This window comes from Anomaloglossus baeobatrachus, chromosome 2 (genome assembly GCF_048569485.1).
Source record: "Anomaloglossus baeobatrachus isolate aAnoBae1 chromosome 2, aAnoBae1.hap1, whole genome shotgun sequence".
NCBI classification, from domain to species: Eukaryota; Metazoa; Chordata; class Amphibia; order Anura; family Aromobatidae; genus Anomaloglossus; species Anomaloglossus baeobatrachus.
Genome location: NC_134354.1, coordinates 695,202,844 through 695,226,673, shown reverse-complemented (window position 1 = coordinate 695,226,673; position 23,830 = coordinate 695,202,844). Strand labels below are relative to the sequence as shown.

Here is a 23,830-nt window from a genome sequence, read left to right as displayed (position 1 = left end):
GCTTTACCAACCTTTGCCTTCTTCAGGTTCTCTTTCACCTCAGACCAGATAGCCTTTAATTTGTCCACAGTTGAGTCAGCTTCAGGAGTATCCACCACAGCGGAAGATAAAGAACTAAAACGTGGATGCAACCCTAAATTGCAGAAAAAGGGGGTAATCTTGATGGATTCCTGATACTGATTATTGATAGCGAACTCAGCTAGCGGCAGATATTCCACCCAGTCAGACTGACGGTCAGACACATAACACCGGAGATATTGTTCAAGGGTTTGATTGGAACGTTCGGTCTGACCATTGGTCTCTGGGTGGTAGGCAGATGAAAAAGATAGCTCTATATGGATCTTTTTACAAAACGCCCTCCAGAATTCGAGACGAACTGTGTTCCTCGGTCAGAAAAATTTTTTCCGGAACCCCGTGTAACCGCACAATATGCCTAATAAACAACTTGCTAAGAGTTTCAGAATTGGGTAATCCGGACAGAGGAACAAAATGACACTGTTTGCTGAATCTATCCACTACTACCCAGATACAAGTCTTCCCTTCTGAGGGTGGAAGGCCAGTGATGAAGTCCACGGAGAGATGTGTCCAAGGGCTTACTGGAGTAGGTAGGGACTGGAGAAATCCGGCAGGGCGGGTACGGGGTGTCTTGGCTCGAGCACAAGTTTCACAAGCCAGTACATATTCCTTACAATCTTTCGCTACGGTTGGCCACCAAAAATTCCTGGTTACTAATCGGAGGGTATTGCCGATACCAGGGTGACCTGCCAGCACAGAATTGTGGGATTCCTGGAGTACCCGTAGGCGCAGTGAGGGGGCGACAAACAGTTTATGGACAGGGGTGGTTTCAGGAGCTTGGTCTTGGGTATTATGGACTTCTATCAAATCTAAGGAAACCGATGACATAATAATGCCTTTAGCTAAAATATGCACTGGTTCAGAGTCTTCAGACTGAGAGGGACAGAAGCTACGGGAAAGTGCATTAGCTCTGGTGTTCTTGGTACCGGGCCGGAATGTTACCACAAAATCAAATCTGGAGAAGAACAATGCTTACCTAGCTTGCCTAGGATTGAGTCTCTTAGCAGATTCCAGATAAGTGAGCTTCTTATGGTCTGTGATGACTGTGACCTTATATTTGGCGCCTTCGAGGAAGTGGCGCCATTCCTCGAAGGCCCATTTAATTGCCAACAGCTCACGATTACCAATGTCATAATTTCTCTCTGTGGGAGAAAACTTGCGGGAAAAGAAGGCACAAGGACGAAGCTGAGTGAGAGACGGAGTACCTTGTGATAGCACCGCTCCCACTCCAACCTCGGATGCATCGACTTCCACAATAAACGGACGCATAAGGTCAGGCTGAACCAGAATTGGGTCTGAGGAGAAACATCCTTTTAATTTTGAGAAGGCATGGATCGCCTCTGGCTACCAATTAACCACATCAGCCCCCTTTTTAGTCAAATTGGTGAGGGGTTTGGCAATTTTGGAAAAATCTCTAATGAATCTGCGATAATAATTAGCGAATCCAAGGAAACGCTGCAAGGCTTTCAGAGACTTGGGTTGCACCCACTCCTTAATCGGTTGAAGCTTAGAGGGATCCATGCGGAAGCCTTCTGCAGACAATATATAACCCAGGAAATTAACCTCTGCCTCAAAAAAAACATATTTCTCATATTTAGCAAATAGAGAATTCTCCTTGAGTCTCTGGAGTACAGTGCATACATGTTGGACATGTCACGTAGCATCAGGAGAATAAATCAGGATATCATCCAGATAGACCACCACATATTGACCACAAATATCTCTGAAAATGTCATTAACAAAGTTCTGGAACACAGCCGGCGCATTACTTAATCCAAAAGGCATTACTAGGTACTCATGGTGTCCCTCTGGAGTATTAAATGCAGTTTTCCACTCATCCCCTTCTCTGATACGGATGAGGTTATATGCACCCCTGAGATCCAGCTTGGTGAACCACCGGGCTCCTATGAGCTGGTTAAACAGATCGGGGATGAGTGGCAGAGGGTACTGATTCTTTACAGTAATAGCATTCAGTTCACGGTAGTCAATACAAGGTCTGAGGCCACCATCTTTCTTATCAACAAAAAAGAATCCAGCGCCGACTGGTGACCTGGAATGTCTGATGAACCCTCTCTGCAGACTGTCTGCTATATAATCTATCATGGCCTGACGCTCCGGACCAGAAAGATTATACATTTTACCCTTGGGGAGTCGGGAATTGGGGACCAAATCTATGGGGCAGTCATAATCTCTGTGCGGAGGTAATTTTTCAGATTCAGATACAGAAAACACATCAGCAAATTCCCTGAATGCATAAGGTATGAAGACAGGTTCAGCTCTAGTCAGGTTCACAGATAAAGACATGCACGTCTCCTGACACTCAGGACTCCAGCGCACAATCTCACGCTGGTGCCAGTCTATGACCGGGTTATGTTTACGCAGCCATGGCATTCCCAATACCACTGCTGACATCAGATTCTCAAGAACAAAAAATGACACAGATTCTACATGCAGAGCACCAACAAGCATGGAGATCTCTGGCGTTACAAAAGTAACCACACCCTGAGTGAGAGGGGTGCTATCAATAGCAGATATTCTAATATGTGCATTTAACTTTAGCAAAGTCAAACCCAGCTCTTTTGCTACAATAGTGTCTATAAAATTAGCAGCAGAGCCACAATCAACAAAGGCCTGCAGCCGTACAGATTTTCCCTGGTGAGACAATGAGACAGGTAACATTAACCTCATAGGGTCTGCAGGAAGTACCTGGGCACCTGAGCGGGTATCCTTGGGTCCGCTCAGGTGGTGCTGCTGCCTTGGAAGCAATTGCCTCTCTGATCCAGGCACTCCACCACGTGATCTGCTCCCTTGCAGTCGACGGGACTCTGGACATGCTGAGGTAGGTACTGCAGTGGGGGCTTGGACCTGAGCAGACCTGAGATCCTGCACTTGCTGTGTCAGTCCATGTACAAGCCCAGAAAGGGTGTGCACCTGATTTAGCACAGCATGGAGAGAATCCATTTTTTTTTTCTTTTCTTTTCTCTCCTGGTTAGATGGCCAGATATAATGTAACGCCTGCCTGGATCCACAGACTCAGATGGGCTGTAAAGGGGAGGCTGGAGGGAAGCCACTCACCAAGTAGGACCCCCAGAACCCTGAAACCCTTTAACCCCTTTAACCCCTATACAGGGATTTGGAATTACACAAGACCCTGGAGATCACTACCTGTGGAAGGCTGCAGTCTGATGAGAGTAGTAGTCAGGCAGGGTCAAACCAGGAATTGCGGAACAAGGACAGAATCGGCAGGCAAGGACGTAGACAGCAAACGTAGCAGAGGTCAGATCCGGGTTGGGCAGCAAGGTACAAAAACAGTAGGCAGAAGGGTAGTCAAAAACACGCAGAAGTCAACACAGGAATCACCAACAGAATAGGACGTAAAAGGAGCCAGGAAAATCAGAACTATATCTGGCAGTGATCATGTGACAGGAGGGGAAATAAGAAGGGTGTGGTGTCTTCCCATTGGCTGTAGCTGAACGCTGGCAACTTCAGCTGGAAGACACATGCCACCCACAGTCAGCCAGCAGTACTGCAGATCCCAAGCTAACCCAGCCCAGTGGATGATCGGAGCCTGCGCCCACTGGTGCCGCTGGCATTGACTTCTCTCCCATCACCAGCACCATCCACGGCAGGAACACGGCGTCGCCTGGCGATTGGAGCAGAAGTCGCTGGAGCAGACTCCGGCGGTGACGTAACACCAGGTTTCTACATCTACTTGAGACAGTTTTGGACCCTACTTGAGCACCCCCCCAGAAGTGCCGTATACCAACTCACTAACTCTCCCTATACACAGACATAGAGAGACCTGTCAGTTATTAGGAGCAAGGCGGGAAGAAACCGCATGGCACCTGCCTTGGGCTAGTCAGCCGGATTTATCGGGTATATTGTATCTGAATAACCACAAAGTAAAACATACGCGTCTACAATAACGAGCCAGGGTCTGATCTATGCTCTCCATGATATTAAACCTATTTTAACATCCCAGTACAATACATTCACAGTGGTTCCTCATTGACTTTCCTCGTTCCAATTGGTTTAAAAGATGACTAGAAATCAAAGCAGGCCATATACCTAAGATTAATATTAGCTAAACCCACTGATTTCGGTGCAGCCGGCCAACCATCTGGTGTGTATGGGGGCTTCCCCACTCTCCCTGACATCAGATATAGGAGGAAAGAAGGACTAGGCACTTTCAGGAGAATAAGGTGCCACTACAGGCTTCTGGCAGTGACTCGCTCCCCGTCCCCTGATTCAAAGCACATGCAAACTCGCCTCAGCCTGGTGTATGTGAGGGTCAGGAGATACGGCTCACAGCCATCTAATATGTATGGCCAGTCTAGGATTTCAGTAGTGCAACTGCACTTTTGCCCGATAACATTACAAATGTTTCTAACTGCACAAAGGAAATATACTCTTTTACAACAAATTTGTTAATAGAAAAAAATTTCTATTCAGAACCTTCATCTATTGACAAGAGAGCAGCTGTCTATCTCCCTGGATGTCTCCGGAGGTCTGTCCATTACTTCCAATAATTTAATTTCCTTGTGATAGCAATACAGGGAGAGCCAACACTTACTATTGAGTTCCTGCACAGTTTATAGATGATCACTGGGGGCAATTTTCTAAAGAAACTATTGTCCAAAGTGGGTAACCACTTTATATGTTCCTGCACTCTTCTTACAGCAGCAGGAGGCAGAAGTAATTCTATGGAGCAATACATAACTTTCTCTGAAGTTAATGGAGATGTCCACTACTTGGACAACCCCAATCAGTGCTCAACGTCTGTCTCCCCGCCTTCAGACATTTGAGCAGTATGTGAGTGCTGCGTTGACTTCCCGCTCAAATGTCTGAAGGTAGGGTGAAGGAAGCCGGCACTGATTGATCAAAGGGCCCACGTGTCATAACAATGTCTGGTGGGCCCCGGGAATGTTACTTCAGACATCACTGGAACCGCGGCTGCACTGGGAGTATAGGCTTATTTATTTTTAAGGGAGCCAACAAGGGGAATGAGAAGGGGTTGTCTAAGTAGTGATCAACCCCTTTAAAGCTCCCATACACTTTAGATAAAATTTGGCAAACCCATTGACCTCAAGTGGTTCTGCCAATCATCTAATGTTACGTGATCTCACCTCTCTTCCCCAAAATCATCTGAGGTGAAATTGGAAATCCCATGGATGCAGGAGGGGAAACAGACAGAAATGGACCCCTGTGCAAGAACAGAGAACAGTATATCAGCCCTTTGCAGTCCAATAACTCTTCATAATGCACAATTCCGAAGTGTCCCCCTTACCTCCTGGGCCCCTGTGTGGCTGCACAAGTTGCACCAATGGTGTGTACATCCCACATGAACACAACCTTCTAGTTCTGCATAGACAGAACACAGGAACTGAGTCATCTCCCATATGGGAGATATAACACTCTAGTATGGGGGCCTTTATTTTGGGATGGTCCAGGCATTTTCTGTCCTGGCTCAAAATGCTTTTCTCAAATTTGTATGGTTGTTGTGTTATTTTTTCCTGTTCCCTGAAGCTTACCAAATGTGAACTATTCGCTATAAATAATTTAGGCGGCACAAATTTGTACCTTTTAGCTTGTAGGATTGCAATTTCAGACCTCCCTGGCCTGACGCTGTGTTTCCTGTCATAAGATCTCTTCTACGTGTCCTCCATCTGTGGAGCCATAATGATTAACATAGCTGTAGCTTAAATGACTCTTAACATAATGTTTTATCCAAAATGCTGTATCCATGGATATGCCAGCCTGTGACTAACTGCTCAGCATTCTGTGCAGAGGGGAGATGTGATCTGTTTACTGGGCCATATGACAACCTCTCATTTTATACTAAGACTGTATAGATTGTTTTGTGCTGTGAACTCGGCTGCAAACTTTTATTTTATGTTTTAAATTTTCATATCATTTAAATATTACTTGTTTACAATCCTTCCATGATGACATCATCATTCAAGTAACCGCTGCAGGCAATCACTGGTCTCAGCATGATGCTTGAAGACACAACACATGACCGCTGTGTCCGTGTCCTGCATGCTGAAATATATCCACTGTGTCTGAGAGTCATATCTACTGTATTCGGTTAAATCATTCCACCAATTGTAAGCATTTTATTCTGAAGGTCTCTGTGAATAACAAGCCACCAGAGAGTGGAGGAGGTAACATGGACGTGCAGCCAAGTACCCTGGCTCCCTCAGCACCTCCCTCCTATGAGGAGGCAACAGCAGGAGATGTGAAGAAGGCTGGTTTTCTTAATACATCTCCAAATGTGACCCCATATCCCAACTGGACACAGGACGATGCAGGTAAATCTACATCTTTACCTATTATAAAATCACCTGTAATATAGAATTTTTCTTTGTTTCATTTTTTTTCATCATTGAGGCTTTGTTTGATTAGTCATGACCTTCCATCAAATTTTTGATGTTGAACTTGACACAAGATGTAATAGTGGCTGCAAAGCAGAATAAAACATCTAAGCCACCAATGTATTTGTCCTGTAATAAGTAAATTTTTGTTAGAATAGTTTTCACTTGGGGTGTATACTTCTCCCTGTGTGATGCTGGCCAATAAGAAGCAGGTAGCAGCATTCAAACGAGAGAACACGCCCCACCATTAGCTTACAACCAGATTTCTCAGGGTGTGATATCTAATGATATAGCCCTGATCTCCTGGTCTAACCTCCTGCATGATTAGAAATTGCAGCTGAGTTTAGCGGGTCAAATTACAATTCCTTCTATTAGCTCTGATCCTATAGTAGATAGAAAAGAATAACAAGACCAAGCAGGTATGAGTTCTATCAAAGGACGTAATAACTGCTGTATGGACAGCCTCTATAGGATTTATAGCCTTGTAATTAAGCATTTAAAGTTTACCTATCATCTTGATAAACTTCTGACATGTCATGATTAGTCATGGGCAAGTATGCTCGTGAAAGCTCGCTATTTGATCGAGCCTTAGAGTTTGAAAATTCTCCAGTTTCCCATTGACTTCAATTATACTCAGTACTCGAGTCGCATCGGAGCAACCCGATGCTCGATTGAGTAATGAGCAGTGGCGAGTACGCTTGCCTATCACTGATGAAATGTCAGACATTTTGGTCAGTGGGGATCTAGATTATTAAATATCCACCAATCACAGAAATGAAGGGGCAGAAGTACTCAGCTATCTATTTACCTTCATATTGTCTACTGAACTGCAAAGCCAAAATTAGGTCTAATTTACCAAAACCTTATAGATTGTAAGCCTGTGGGGCTGTGTTCTCTCCCCAGTCTGTCACTGTTAGTTTGTTTATTGAAATTTTCTATATGTATTATATACAGTGAGTACGGAAAGTATTCAGACCCATTTTTCACTCTTGGTTTCATTGCAGCAATTTGGTAAATTCAAAAAAGATCATTTTTTTTCACATTAATGTACACTCTGCACCCCGTCTTGTCAGAAAAAAAAACAAAAATGTAGAAATGTTTGCAAATTTATTAAACAAGAAAAACTGAAATAGCACATGGTAATAAGTATTCAGAACCTTTCCTCAGACACGCATATTAAAGACACATGCTGTCCATTTTTTTGTGATCCTCCTTGAGATAGTTCTCATCCTTCATTGGAGTCAGATGTGTTTAATTAAACTGATAGGACTTGATTTGGAAAGACACACACCTGTCCATATAAGACCTCACAGCTCACAGTGCATACAAAATGGAGTAGAGAAGGGGTTAAAGCCGCGCATCAGCCAAAATGAAGATGTAGAATGTTGATGAAGATAAACTTTCTTTTATTCCATAGGTCTACGCGTTTCGAGGTAAAAACATCTTCCTCAGGACCAGTACATCAACAAAAGGCTTTTTGTTGATGTACTGGTCCTGAGGAAGAGGTTTTTACCTTGAAACGCGTAAACCTATGGAATAAAAGAAAGTTTATCTTCATCAACATTCTACATCTTCATTTTGGCTGATGCGCGGCTTTAACCCCTTCTCTACTCCATTTTGTATGCTCATCCACGTGGGGCTGCAGCAGACGCCATTATCTTATGCGCACTAGTGGTTGTGACTGTCACAACCCTTTCAGGTGAGTGTACACTTAAAATTAAACCTCACCGATCTGTTTGGTATTACACTATCAGCACTCCTTATTTTCAGATTTATAAGCTCACAGTGCATGTCAGACCATATGAGAATCATGAGGTCAAAGGAACTGCCCAAGGAGCTCAGAGACAGAATTGTGGCAAGGCACAGATCTGGCCAAGGTTACAAAAGAATTTCTGCAGTACTCAAGGCTCCTAAGAGCACAGTGGCCTCCATAATCCTTAAATGGAAGAAGTTTGGGACCACCAGAACTCTTCCTAGACCTGGCCGTCCAGACAAACTGAGCAATTGTGGGAAAAGAGCCTTGGGGATAGAGGTAAAGAAGAACCCCAAGATCACTGTGGCTGAGCTCCAGAGATGCAGTAAGGAGATGGGAGAAAGTTCCACAAAGTCAACTATCACTGCAGCCCTCCACCAGTCAGACCTTTATGGCAGAGTGGCCCTATAGACGCCTCTCCTCAATGCAAGACATATGAAAGCTCGCATAGAGTTTGCAAAAAAAACACGAAGAACTCTCAGACTATGAGAAATAAGATTTTCTGGTCTGCTGAGACAAAGATAGGACTTTTTGGTGATAATTCTAAGCGGTATGTGTGGAGAAAACAAAGCACTGCTCATCACCTGCCCAATACAATCCCAACAGTGAATCATGGTGGTGGCAGCATCATGCTATGGGGGTGTTTTTCAGCTGCAGGGACAGGCTGACCGGTTGCAATTGAAGGGAAAATGAATGCGGCCAAGTACAGAGAGATCCTGGAAGAAAACCTCTTCCAGAGTCCTCTGGACTCCAGACTTGGCCGAAGGTTCACTTTCCAACAAGACAATGACCCTAAGCACACAGCTAAAATAACAAAGGAGTGGCTTCAGAACAACTCTGTGACCATTCTTGACTGGCCCAGCCAGAGCCCTGACCTAAACCCAATTTAGCATCTCTGGAGAGACCTGAAAATGGCTGTCCACCAACATTCACCATCCAACCTGACGGAACTAGAGAGGATCTGCAAGGAAGAATGGCAGAGGATCCCCAAATCCAGGTTAGAAAAACTTGTTGCATCAATCCCAAGAAGACTCATGGACGTACTAGCTCAAAAGGGTGCTTCCACTAAATAGTGAGCAAGGGTCTGAATACTTATGACCATATGATATTTCGTTCTTTCTTGTTTAATTCATTTGCAAACATTTCTGGTTTTTTCTGTCAAGAAATGGTGCAGAGTGTACATTAATGAGAAATAAAATGAACTTTTTTGAATTTACCAAATGGCTGCAATGAACAAAGAGTGAAAAATTTAAAGGGGTCTGTATACATTCCATACCCACTGTGTGTATATATATATATATATATATATATATATATATATATATATATATATATATATATAGTATATATAATATATATATATATATATATATATATATATATATATATATATATATATATATATATATATATATATATATATGCAAGCCCTCTTACCATGTACAGCATCCTTTAATTAATGATGCTTTACAATAGATAATAATACACATACATGCACAGTTTAGTAGAGCATTCATGTGTTTTCAAAGAGGAGGAGGGAATACGTTGGTCTAGGACATTATTTTTTGGGAGAGACAGCTGATCTGGACCAAATATCTGCTCTGTTAACATTACCGTACAGCCGGTTATCAGTGTGCTCTGTGCTCCTACCATTACACAAGCCTTGTTATCAAACCTCTCTGTTACTCCTCTGGCCCCATCCTCCTTTGCTATGGGACTGTATACATATGACTATGCAAATAGCTTCCCACAGTAACAGCAAACAAATAAGGGAAAATATGGTATTGTCTTTTTGGGTGTAATGATTTTAAATGTATTAGAATAACGTTTATAATTTTTTTAAAAAATTGGGTATGAATTATATATTTAGTCAGTAAAGGACCCTACTAAAACAATTTATATATTGGCCCAATTAATTCAGGAGTGCACCAGCAGATAAGGACGTTTTAGTTTTCACTATGGGGCCTTAATGTTTTTTGTCGCATTGGTTTTACGTATATTTAACAATAAATGCAACGTTAATGGATGTTGAACCAGAAATTATTTGGATCATGATATTCACAAATTTAAAGAGATCCTGTCACCATGAAAATGCAGACATCATGTAAGAGATCACATGAAATGGAGCAGATTGATAAATAGTTTTGTTCAAAAAGGTTCAGAATAGCTTGTATTTTAATCATTTAATCCTTTGGTTTTACTGGGATTTTAAGACCGAATCTGGTACTTGTAGACCTAAAAGGTGCAACACTGTACATGTGAATATGAGACTGATGTGCATAAATGCTAAGTAAATACAGAAACACTTGTATGTTCATTATGAGGATATTTTCCCATAGAAGCATTCATTTTGGGATAAAATATCTGAATAGTACAGTTACATACAGAGGCATCATACCACAGCATATTCTGTTCCATGAACATCAGACCTAATGCCCATTAAATGGTCATTGATGGTTCAGTAAACCTCAGCTCATCTGATGGCCAACACAATAACAACATTTCAAGTATCAGTACCTCAGCCTAAAAAATCCCAGCTACTAGGTTTTGCATTTTTAGGCTCACTTGATGAAGTAGTGTCACAGTACAGTGATGGAAAGGAGAGGGGGAAGTAGATCCACTATTGTCAGAACCAGGTTTAGCCTAAAAGGGGCATGACTAAGTGCCTACCCAGCCTTCATCAGAGCCTCTGATGGTGAGGTTGGACTTGTCTGGTGATAGACATCAGGTACCACTCTAGGGCAGCTCCTGGCTGTCCTGCTCCACCAAGGTTGGAGCAAAGCGAGACAGGAGGTGGGATACACTGCCACTAGGGAAGGATAGGGGAACACAATCCTTGACACTTACCCGAAGCAGCTATGAGCTCCCTGACGTCCCTAGGCGGGTTCTTTCAACTTATGCGATGATCACTTTCCTATCCCTGTCCCGCTCTAGGTTAAAAACACAGAAAAAGACAGACAGGGGTAAAGTAAACAGCAATCATACAAGACACTCCAAACTACAGGAAGGAGTAAAGGGGAATAGACCAGTGAAGTAAACTGAAAAGGGATAAAGGAAGGAAAAACAAAATACAGTTTCCAAACAGCAAACTCCAGACACGGTTCCAAAAATGACTTCTTGGTTCACAGCTCACAGGTTCCCTCTAGAGCAGGGGTGGGCAATTAATTTTCCCATGGGGCCGCATGAGAAATTGGGATTGGTTTAGAGGGCCGGACTAATATAATTACCTCAGTTCTACCCAATATACTACATTACTACACCCCCTCCATATACTACACCTGTAATAAACTACACCACTACACCCCTATATACTACACCTGTATTATACTACACTCCCTCCATATACCTGTAATATACTACACCCCCATATACACCTGTATTATACTACACCACTATATAATACACCTCCGATATACTACATCATTACACCCCTATATACTACACCTGTAATATACTACATCACTACACCCCATATACTACACCTGTAATATACTACATCACTACACCCCTATATACACCTGTAATATACAACATCACTACACCCCATATACTACACCTGTAATATACTACATCACTACACCCCTATATAGCACACCTGTAATATACTACACCTCCAAATAGCACACCTGTAATATACTACATCACTACACCCCTATATAGCACACCTGTAATATACTACACCTCCATATAGCACACCTGTAATATACTACACCTCCATAGAGCACACCTGTAATATACTACACCTCCATAGAGCACACCTGTAATATACACCTCCATATAGCACACCTGTAATATACTACACCTCCATATAGTACACCTGTAATATACTACATCACTACACCCCATATACTACACCTGTAATATACTACATCACTACACCCCTATATAGCACACCTGTAATATACTACACCTCCATATAGCACACCTGTAATATACTACATCACTACACCCCTATATAGCACACCTGTAATATACTACACCTCCATATAGCACACCTGTAATATACACCTCCATATAGCACACCTGTAATATACTACACCTCCATATAGTACACCTGTAATATACTACATCACTACACCCCATATACTACACCTGTAATATACTACATCACTACACCCCTATATAGCACACCTGTAATATACTACACCTCCATAGAGCACACCTGTAATATACACCTCCATATAGCACACCTGTAATATACTACACCTCCATATAGTACACCTGTAATATACTACATCACTACACCCCATATACTACACCTGTAATATACTACATCACTACACCCCTATATAGCACACCTGTAATATACTACACCTCCATATAGCACACCTGTAATATACTACATCACTACACCCCTATATAGCACACCTGTAATATACTACACCTCCATATAGCACACCTGTAATATACTACACCTCCATATAGCACACCTGTAATATACACCTCCATAGAGAACACCTGTAATATACTACACCTCCATAGAGCACACCTGTAATATACACCTCCATATAGCACACCTGTAATATACTACACCTCCATATAGTACACCTGTAATATACTACACCTCCATATAGCACACCTGTAATATACTACACCTCCATATAGTACACCTGTAATATACTACACCTCCATATAGTACACCTGTAATATACTACACCTCCATATAGTACACCTGTAATATACTACATCACTACACCCCATATACTACACCTGTAATATAGTACACCCCCATATAGCACACCTGTAATATACTACAACTCCATATAGTACACCTGTAATATACTACACCTCCATATAGCACACCTGTAATATACTACACCTCCATATAGCACACCTGTAATATACTACACCTCCATATAGCACACCTGTAATATACTACATCACTACACCCCTATATAGCACACCTGTAATATACTACACCCCCATATAGCACACCTGTAATATACTACACCTCCATAGAGCACACCTGTAATATACACCTCCATATAGCACACCTGTAATATACTACACCTCCATATAGTACACCTGTAATATACTACATCACTACACCCCATATACTACACCTGTAATATAGTACACCCCCATATAGCACACCTGTAATATACTACAACTCCATATAGTACACCTGTAATATACTACATCACTACATCCCATATACTACACCTGTAATATAGTACACCCCCATATAGCACACCTGTAATATACTACAACTCCATATAGTACACCTGTAATATACTACACCTCCATATAGCACACCTGTAATATACTACACCCCCATATGTCACACACCCTGCTCCCCATACAGCCTGCACCCCCATATCACACGCACTACACCCCCATATGTCACACACCATGCCCACATATCTCACCCTGCCTGTACCCCAACTTACCCCTCTCAAACACTCTGCACCCCTTCACATCCTTCTGTCAGTCTGCAGCCCTCATATGCCACTCACCCTGCAACTCCATCTTCCCACATATGCCACTCACCCTGCAGCTCCATCTTCCCTCATATGCACTCACCCTGCAGCCCCCCTCCCCCTCATGTCCCCTCTTTTCTCATTACCAGTCATCATGTGTCCACATCTCCTTCAGGATTCAGTATCTTTGCTTTCTGCCCGGCATCCTGTGTCTCCTCCCACACAGTCACATGGGCGTGACATCATCGCAGGTCCTGCAAGATGAATTATTCCGTCTGCTGTGCTGCTCCTTCTACTGCAGGGCGGGCGGGAACTTTTGAAATGACACACGCAGCGCAATACTGACAACGTCAGAGCGCGCGCGTGTGTCACTGACAATTAGTGCCGGCAGTGAACAGAGGAAAGACTCCTGCGTTCCGCTGCCTGCACTTACTGTGCGGACCTGCACAGGATCTCTCCCTGCTCGGCACGCTGCAGCCCGGCTCCACTGCACCGGCTGAAGACGGGCGGGCCGGTCACAGAGAGCAGGCGGGCCGGATGTGGCCCGCGGGCCGCCCCTTGCCCAGGTCTGCTCTAGAGGATAGCTAAGAAAAGCTATAACTAGCAACTCCCTGAACTGAAAGAGGAGTCTTTATAGCAGTGGTAATTAATAAACTCAGAACAGCTGATGCCAGTGTCGCGGGCGGAGGAGGGGACGCCGCGCTCTCCCACTGCTCGGGTCCGGCTGCCGCTGCTGCCGCGGCCTGCTGCTGCTCGGTGGCTCGAGCGATGGGCCGGATCCCGGGGACTCTAGCGGCGCTCCTCGCCCGTGAGTGAAAGGGGTTTGGTTGTGGGGATTGTTTATTGTCCGTGACGCCACCCACGGTTGTGGTGATTAGGTGGACACCACCGCTGCTCTGGCTGGGGATCCCGGGAGTGGTGGTATGGAGCAGCCAGTTGTTGATTTGCCCCTCCGTGGGTAGGGGTTGGTGGTCCCGGGGCCCAGTGATGGGGTTGAGATGGTGGACAGGCGGGTTATGGGGCCTGTGGAGGTGCAGGGGCGCAGGGGCAGCGCGGTGCCGCACGGCACGGAGGTACTCACTCAGCCAGTAAACACGACACAGTTCTCGGTAAACAAACGGCTGGTTGGACGGGTCCCTCGGACGGTTGCGGTGCTGATGTTCCCTGCAGTTGACGGTGACGGTCTCTTCCCTGCACCTATGTGTAGTCTGTTGGTAGCGATGGATTCCCACCGGTAACCCGCTCCCCAGCCTGGATATGGGCCGGAGGAGCCCCACTCTTGCCCGCAGGCGCTGGCCCTGGGAAACTGGTGCCTTGGCGGTGGCGGTGTCTCCCCTTAACGGTCGGACTGTTGCCTTCAATCGGGACTTGGTTGTTGGGAGACAGTCGTCCCCTTCACTGACGGATTTGGCAAATTATGGCGACTCCTAGCCTTGCCGGGATCCGAAAGGCCCCTGCCCTGGTGCTGACTGTTCTTTGTATACCGCTCCGGTACCGCCGGGTCACCACCCGTCCACGGTCCTTTCGGCAACCTCCGAGCAGCCTCTCCTGCAGACGGTCACCGCCGTCTGCCAACCTTGCTGTCTCAGTCCGGGGCACACACCCGGACTAACTTCAGGCTTCTTGCTGTCACTTTCTCTATCACTACTCTCACTTTCCTTCTTCTCCTTCACTGTTTACTCCTCACACTTTCAACTCTCAAGCTAATCTGCCTGGTTTTCCCGCCTCCAAGGCTGTGAACTCCTCGGTGGGCGGAGCCAACCGCCTGGCCCACCCCCTGGTGTGGACACCAGCCCCTGGAGGAAGGCAACAAGGATTTTTGTTTTGACTTCGGTGTACCTGTAGGGAATGTGGGGTACGTGTTGTGTTGTGACCTGTGACCCCTGGATTGCCCAGGGCGTCACACCAGCTTTCATCCAGAGTTTAAGAGACCAGACAAAGTACTTAACACTAGCACCACCAGATCAAGGAGAATCTGCATAGCCAGCAGTATTAACCTGTGCAAGTGTGTGCGTAGCCGTGCGCTGTGTGATTTTCTGAACCAGAAATAGGAGAGACCACTCTCCGTTGTGGTACCCTCGTGACAGTTGGATTCACGAAGCCTAAGGTCCAGGTGAGCAAACAAGTCTCGGGCATTGGTGCAGCAGGCCTGGAACACATGAAGAGTGAGAACTTGGTACACTGGAGACTACAGGAGGACAGAAACTGAGTCAAAAGCAGCAATAAGAACTGCGTCACTTGGTCTTATATGAGACCCGGGGGTGCAATGCTTGGCCCACTGTCCTCTGAAAGCAGTTCAGGGATAGATGATCTAAGAGGGAGAGGTTAGATTAGAGCAGACATATAGGCAGTTTTTAATTGCTATTGCAGTACATTATATATTTTACATTTGAGCGCTTTAGTGTCTTTCATGTGGCACTAAAGGGTGTTTTTAGAGTTTTTTTAACCTAATAAATAATTTTAAAATAACGGCATGAGGAACCCCCTATTTTTGATACCCAACCAAGGTAACACAGACAGCTGGGTCTGATATTATCAGACTGTGAAGGTCCATGGTTATTGGGCCCATCCCAGCATAGAATTATCAGCCCCAGAATTGGCATCACATTAGATGCCCCATTTCTGGTTAGTAATGGAGAGGTGTCTACAAGACACTCCCATTACTAATCCAGTAATTAAAAGAACACACATGCAGGAAAAAATTGTTTTTCTGAATAAAGACTCCCCCACACTATCCCCTGGTCACCAATTTATTATCAAAAATGTTCCCAGAAAGTTTTGTTGTAGTCCACCATCCACGAATGCAGCTGCAAGGCACTGTGAATAGCAGTAAAGTACAGCTATTCACAGGTGCAACAACAACTACAACTCTCATCAACGTCGCTGGTTCAACTTAGCGCAGCATTGGCCTGGCGGCTCTGATAAGAGTTGTCGTCACTACCCGGCGCCTGTCAATAATTTAAAAAAAAATGGTCTAGGATCTCCTCTTTTTATGATAACTAACTAACGTAAAATTGACAGGTGAGAGTTGCAGCCCCTCAACAAACTATTAACATCAACAATACCCAAACTCCGGTAAGAACCTCAAATTTTACTGTTTGAGTTCGCTCATCCCTATTAGCGACTAAAACAAAAAACTTTAAAAGAAAAAATTATGTTGCCATTCTCGAAGATCTATAACTTTTTGATTTTTCTGTTGATGCACCTGTGTGAGGGCTTGCTTTACAAGTGCCAAGCTGCTGTTTTATTGATACCTTTTTGGGATAAATCTTAAGTTTCTGATTGCTTTTTGATTTTATGGTTCTTACTCTATGGGTTAATTCATTTAACATTTTCAGACTTTTATAGAAGCAGCAATATCAAATATGCTTATTCATTGACTTTATTTTTTTAGATTTTAAATTGGGAAAAGAGGGTTTCATTTTATTAATATTTTTAACCCCCTCACGACCTCCACCGTACATGTACTGCGCAAGTCGGAAGCAGTGTATGGGGCGGACTTACGACATACTCGGCAGGTATGCCACAAACAATCATGGGTGGAACGGAGCTCCGCCTACAATTGTTAAGCTGTTAAATCCCTTGTTAAAGTCTTGACTGGAAATGAGCGAACCTGAGGTTCAATTTTCAAATCCAATACAAACTTAAAAAATCAAGGTTCGGGTTCAGGGTTCGGATGCTTTACGTGCTGTGCTCGGGTACACTCAGTGCTCAGCCCTGTGCGAGCCGCTTGCAGTGTTTGAATGGCTCTCACTGGGGGTAATATCAGCACGATTACATGTAGTGTGAAAAAGAAAAAATTGTTTGAAAAAGCCTGCCTACCCTCCCCAAGAAGTGATCGGCTTATGGCTGACTGTGTGCGAAGACTCAAACTGCCAATACGTTACATGTTCCGGGGTTCGGGTTAAGCTCGAGTCAGTAGAGGCTCAGCCCCTTGGTGGCCAGCGAACCGAACCTCCACGGAACCGCTCATCTCTACTCTTGGCAGCGGGACACTTGCTGGTATGGCGGCACTCCATTTTAAGCGTCCATTGGTGCACCAGTCATGTGATGGCAGGTCGCCGATGGGTTGCCATGATAGCAGGGGGTCTGCTGAAGACCTCTGTGCTTGTCATAGCAGCTGACTTTGGCTAGGCTTCAAAGGAGAGAATGAGTTTTACTATATTCAGCAATGCCATGGCATTGCTGTATATAGCACGAGTGATCGGATGATCGCACGTCATTGTCCCCTAACGCTACTATTAAAAAGAGTTAAAATTTAAAAAAAATGTATTAAAAAATCTGAAAAAAGTTATAAATATATAAAAGTTCAAATAACCTCCCTTTTGCAACATTGAAAATAAAGATTAAAAAAAAAAAAATACACATGTGGTATCGCCAAGTTCAGAAAAGTCCAATCTATCAAAATATAAAAATAAAGAACACAATTTGTAAACACTTTAAGCAAAAAAATTTTAGGGCGCCAAAGTTAAGGTTTTTTTTGTTGCCGCAATACCACAAAAAATGTTGTAACAAGCGATCAAAATGACATACCTATCCCAAAATGGTATCAATAAAAACATCATCTCATCTTGCAAAAAAGACATCACACGGGTCCATGAACCGAAAAAGGAAAATGTTATGGGTCTTGGAAAATAGAGACACAGTCCCACATTTTTGCTACAAAATATACATGGTAGAAATAATTTCCAAAAATTCCATGTCAGAATTCTGTTTTTTTTTTTAGAATTTACCCGCATTTGGAATTTTTTTACCCATTTTCCGGTATGCTATGTGATAAAATGAATGGTGTCATTCAAAAGTACAACTCATCCTGCAAAAAAACAAGCCCTCATATGTCTATGTGGACAAAAAAATAAAAAGGTTATTGCTCTGGGAAGAAAAAACGAAAACAAAAATATGCAAATTTGCTACATTGTGAAGGGGTTAAAACATTTTTTTACTTTATTTTTCTGTACCCTTAAAGCATCACTTAATTTTTTTTTTCACTACCAGCCTGGCATCACTAATGCTTGTTCCATGCTCCTAGTAGAATACTTCCTAGCTGCCGTCTTCTGCTGTTCTCGGTGCCGCTCCGGTCCTCTTCTGCTTGTTGTAACCTGTCAGATCGCTCCAGTGAGTGCACTCAGAGCTTGTGACTGTTAGTCTGACATCTGGCCAGTCAGGAGCTGGGGTCACTAAAGCTGCGGAGAAGGACCTGGGTGGCGGAAGGAAGAGCAGAAGGCAATGGCTTCCTGGCAAAGGCCAGGACTATCACTTACCCAGTGAAATAAAAATAATGTTGCAGTATTACTTTAAAGTAAATCTGTCACCACATTTTAACTATCTAACTTATTAATTTGGGCATACAGTTTATAGAATCCTGAAAAAGTCCTACCTGTATGTCTCATATCAGATGCCTTGTTGTTGATCTTTTATCACTATATGTAAATGAGCTCTTCCAGGCTATGGGGTGGACGCTGCCTGGAAGATAACTGCGCCCCCAGAGATTATTTTAAATAAATGGGGAGTTACCAGTGTGATGGCTGCTCTCTGCTCTCACTGCAGAGCTGTGTGTGATTATAACTGACACGTTTGCAGGTTCCTATCAGCTTCAGCCTCTATCTCACAGGCAGATAGTGTTGGAATGAAGCAGAGCTCAGGGAGCTGCACAAAATGTGCTTGTAAGAAGTCAAATTTAATTTCTCCTGTTCTGTGTCAGTTACTTGTCTTACACTGGTAACTCCCCTTTTGTTTAAAATAATCTCTGGAGGCGGAGTTATCTTCCAGGCAGGATCCGCCCCATAGCCTGGAAGAGCTTATTTATATAAAGTGATAAAAGATGATTTTTCCACAAGGCATCTGATATGAGGCAGACAGGTAGGACTATTGTCAGCATTCTATAACCTGTATGCCCATATTAACAGTTTAAAAAGGTCAGTGTGGTGACAGATGATTTGGACCTGTGATCTTTCGATCATTAGTTTTATATACTTCAATCCTTCTGTAATATATCTGCATCTGAGCCCACCGCATACTTTTGCACCTAATTTGTGATCTACATGTAAATCACATGTTGGAAAGAGGCTAAAGGGGGCTTTACACGCTGCAAACTCGTTGGGGTCACGGAATTGGTGACGCACATCCGGCCGCATTAGCGATGCCGTTGCGTGTGACACCGATGAGCGATTTTGCATCGTTGCAAAAACGTGCAATATCGCTCATCGGTGACATGGGGGTCCATTCTCGATTATTGTTACTGCAGCAGTAACTATGTAGTTCGTCGCTCCTGCGGCAGCACACATCGCTATGTGCGACGCCGCAGGAACGAGGAAGCTCTCCTTACCTGCCTCCCGGCCTCTATGCGGAAGGAAGGAGGTGGGCGGGATGTTATGTCCCGCTCAGCTCCGCCCCTCCGCTGCTATTGGGCGGCCGCTCAGTGACGTCGCTGTGACGCCGCACGGACCGCCCCCTTAGAAAGGAGGCGGTTGGCCGGTCACAGCGACGTCGCCGGGCAGGTAAGTATGTGTGACGGGTCTGGGCGATGTTGTGCGGCACGGGCAGCGATTTGCCCGTGTCGCGCAACAGATGGGAGCGGGTACCCACACTAGCGATATCGGGACCGATATCGCAGTGTGTAAAGTAGCCTTAAAAGATTGTACAGAATACATACAGATAATATCGCTTGAGAAAGCTGATGGCGAAACACGTCTGGGTCTGAGGGGGTAGTTATTTTCCTTTTGGGTTTAGATCATAATGACTCAGTCTGGTTGGTACCATGGTCCCAATTCATTAAGAAGATTTCTCTAGAATTATTGAGGTTGCTCATAAATTGTTAACTTTTGACATTTGTCCCTGTTAGTTTTACCAAAGTGGACACCACTAAGGTGTGATGGGGCATGGCAAGGCAGACCCGGCAAATTTATCAAAATCAACACCACAAGAGTGGAATGTAAATTAAGCCAGAAATGTATGGCAGCCCCTTGCTGGAGTAATATTTATGGCTAAGGCTTGAAAGATGTGCCAAAAACATTAAGAGGCGCAAACCTTACTCCACATCTTATTCTACTGCAGTCTTCATCGAGGCTGATGTGCAGCAGGGCCCGGTCCAGGTTTTTGTGGACCCTGGGCGAAAGAGTCTCAGTGGGCCCCATCCACACATAGACATGCACAGATACATACACATACAGGCATACGTACACATACATATTTAAAGGGAAATTCACAAAAACACATATAAACCGACATAAATCTAGACACAGTCATATACACTGACATACATAGATACAGATCATACTTGCACACACACACACACACATTAGAGATATTTCTAATATTGGGAAGCCAGCAACAGCCTCATTCACCTCCCCGCTTGTCTCCATCCAGCTCCTCCTGGGCATGTGTCTGTGCCACGTTGATTGGTGGTCGTCACTAACAGACGTGGCTGCACATAGAGAACACTAACACTGCTGTATATACATCACAAGAGAGGCTGGGGACATACACATTACTGGGGGGCACACATATTACTAAGGAAAGGGGTATACAGCAATGGGGGGCATACAGCTCTAGCGGGGGGCAGTGGCTCTGGAGTGGGGGGACAAACAGCTCTGAGGTAGGGTGGGACATACAGCTCTGGGGTATACAGCACCGGGGTGGAGGGGACATGCAACTCTGGGGGTATAGTAGTATGCAGCCCCCATATTCTTTTATATAGTGTTATGAAGCCCCCATAGTCCTCCATATAGTATTATGTAGCCCCCATGTAGCATTATGCAGCCCCCATATTGCACTATGCAGCCCCCATATAGCATTATGCAGCCCCCATATGTCAGTATGCAGCCTCCATATGGCACTATGCAGCCCCGATATGGCACTATGCAACCCCCATATTACATTAGGCAGTCCCCATATAGCATTATTCAGCCCCCATATGTCAGTATGCAGCCTCCATATGGCACTATGCAGCCCCGATATGGCACTATGCAACCCCCATATAACATTAAGCAGTCCCCATATAGCACAATGAAGACCCATATAGTATTAGGCACCCTCATGTAGAATACATCCCACATATAGCACAGTGCAGACCCAGATAGCATTAGGCACCCTCATGTAGTATACAGCCCGCATATAGCACAGTGCAGACCCAGATAGCATTAGGCACTCTCATGTAGTATACAGCCCCATATAGCACAGTACAGACCCAATTAGCATTAGGCACCTTCATGTAGTATACAGCTCCATATAGCACAGTACAGACCCAAATAGTATTAGGCATCCTCATGTAGTATACAGTGCCATATAGCACAATGTAGACCCAGATAGCATTAGGCACCTTCATGTTCTATACAGCCCCCATGGTCATCTTGCCCCAGTGATTAATACATACTCACTTTTCCTCGTTCCCCTGCTGCTCCGGTCTCCTCGGCGCATCCACTGCTGTTGCTCTGACCTCACTGCAGGCACGCAGTGATGATTTCACTGCGCTCCGCTGCTGAGCTGTCAGAGGCTCAGAGCGCCGACAGTCACAGCGGGGAGCATGATGAGAGAGGAAGCGCCGCTCCCTCTCTCATCATTGCTTTCAATAGTATTCGCAACTGCGATGCCGATACAATTAAAAGTGCGATCCTCGGCGTGGGGAGGCCGGTGACAGCGCGAGTGGGCCCCCTGGCAACCCAGGGCCCCAGCATTTGACCGGGTTTACCGGGTGCTGACGCCGGCCCGGATCTGCAGTTTATAACACAGGACTTAATGAAGCGTTGCCTAGATGTGTTGTGGGTTCTTTAAATCTAATTATTCAACTATACTTTGATGTATATTCATCTTGACATTTTGTGATTTTGTTTTATTACTTTGCTAGTGTATCTGACCAAGGCCACGTGCACATATTGAGTATTTGGTGAGGTTTAACCTCCGTATTTGTACGGCCATGTGCACACATTGAGTATTTGGTAAGTTTTTACCTCATGATTTGTAAGGCTACATGCACACATTGAGTATTGGTGAGTTTTTTTACCTTAGTATTTGTAGCCAAAACCAGGAGTGGAACAATCAGAGGAAAAGTATAATGGGAACATGTGCACTAGTGATGAGGGAGCGTTACCATGCTTGAGTCCACAGTACTCGTAACGGGCAGTCAGATGTTTGGTTGGGCGCAACTCGAGAACCCGAGTATAATGGAAGTCAAATGGGGAATTTCCCGGAAAAGTGCTCGAGTTCCCCATTGACTTCCATTATATGTGAATACTCGAGTCGCGCCCATCTGAGCATCTGACTGCCTGTTACGAGTACCGAGCACCTAAGCATGGTAGTACTTGCTCATCACTAACGGGCATCACTTCTGGATTTTTTACCCACTCCTGATTCTGGCTTACAAATACTGAGGTAAAAATCTCACTAAATACTGAATGTGTGCACCAGGCCTCATACTTCTATTTTTATGTGATTTTAGGTCTAGTGTATTGCAGCAAATGAATAAAATGATGACATTGTTGTGTCTATATTTTGCTTGTAATGTCTACGGTAGGATTTGTTACATGGACAATAGATGAGGGAATTTATTTCTGTAGCATTGTGGCCGGGCATACGTAGGCACTTAGATGCTTGGTCAGTGCTACTCTGGGCAGTAAACTGGCACTTCTCATACAGGCGGCAGCCCCGGCTACGGCAGTGGAGCCTATCCTGGAGACACCGAGATGTTAACCGCGATGAGCTGGGAGGATGACAGAGTGAGGCGGTCGTTTGTTAGGAAGGTAAGTGTGGGGTCACAGATCTTATACTGTAAAGTGATTTTGAGATGAAAATAAATCTAGGAGGGGGGAGGAGGACAAAGCAGTATGCGGCCTGAACACAGGAGCCATTGTTCTTGTGGGGAGAACGTGACAGTGGTGATATCATGGGCTTGTATCCGCTCTGTCAAATAAACTATTGTTTTCTTCTTATCTTTCAGGTGTATTCAATCCTATCCTTACAGCTGTTGGTGACTGTGGCAATTGTGGCTCTTTTTACCTTCTGGTGAGATAGTTTAAGATCACTGGACTTTTAATGTTAATGAGATGAAATACATAGGTTATTACTTTAGGCACTATTTTCACGTGACTTCACACTTTTTAACTTTTGACAGCAAGATAACATTACTGTGGAGACGACCCTTTCTGCTCGATAAAGAACTATTAACAAAAAGGCTCCTGGTAATACCATTAGAAATTAGTAATATAACAAGGGAA

The 23,830-nt window shown here is 44.4% G+C and overlaps 1 protein-coding gene across 1 annotated transcript in view; it reads left to right on the top strand.

Moving 5' to 3' along the window:
- FAIM2 (Fas apoptotic inhibitory molecule 2) overlaps positions 1-23,830 on the top strand; it is a 49,688-nt gene that overhangs the window by 3,636 nt on the left and 22,222 nt on the right. The window contains exons 2-4 of the mRNA XM_075337249.1: positions 6,203-6,386; positions 23,253-23,356; positions 23,554-23,618. Coding sequence (XP_075193364.1) covers positions 6,203-6,386; positions 23,253-23,356; positions 23,554-23,618 — 353 coding nt within the window. The remainder of the gene's footprint in view (positions 1-6,202; positions 6,387-23,252; positions 23,357-23,553; positions 23,619-23,830) is intronic.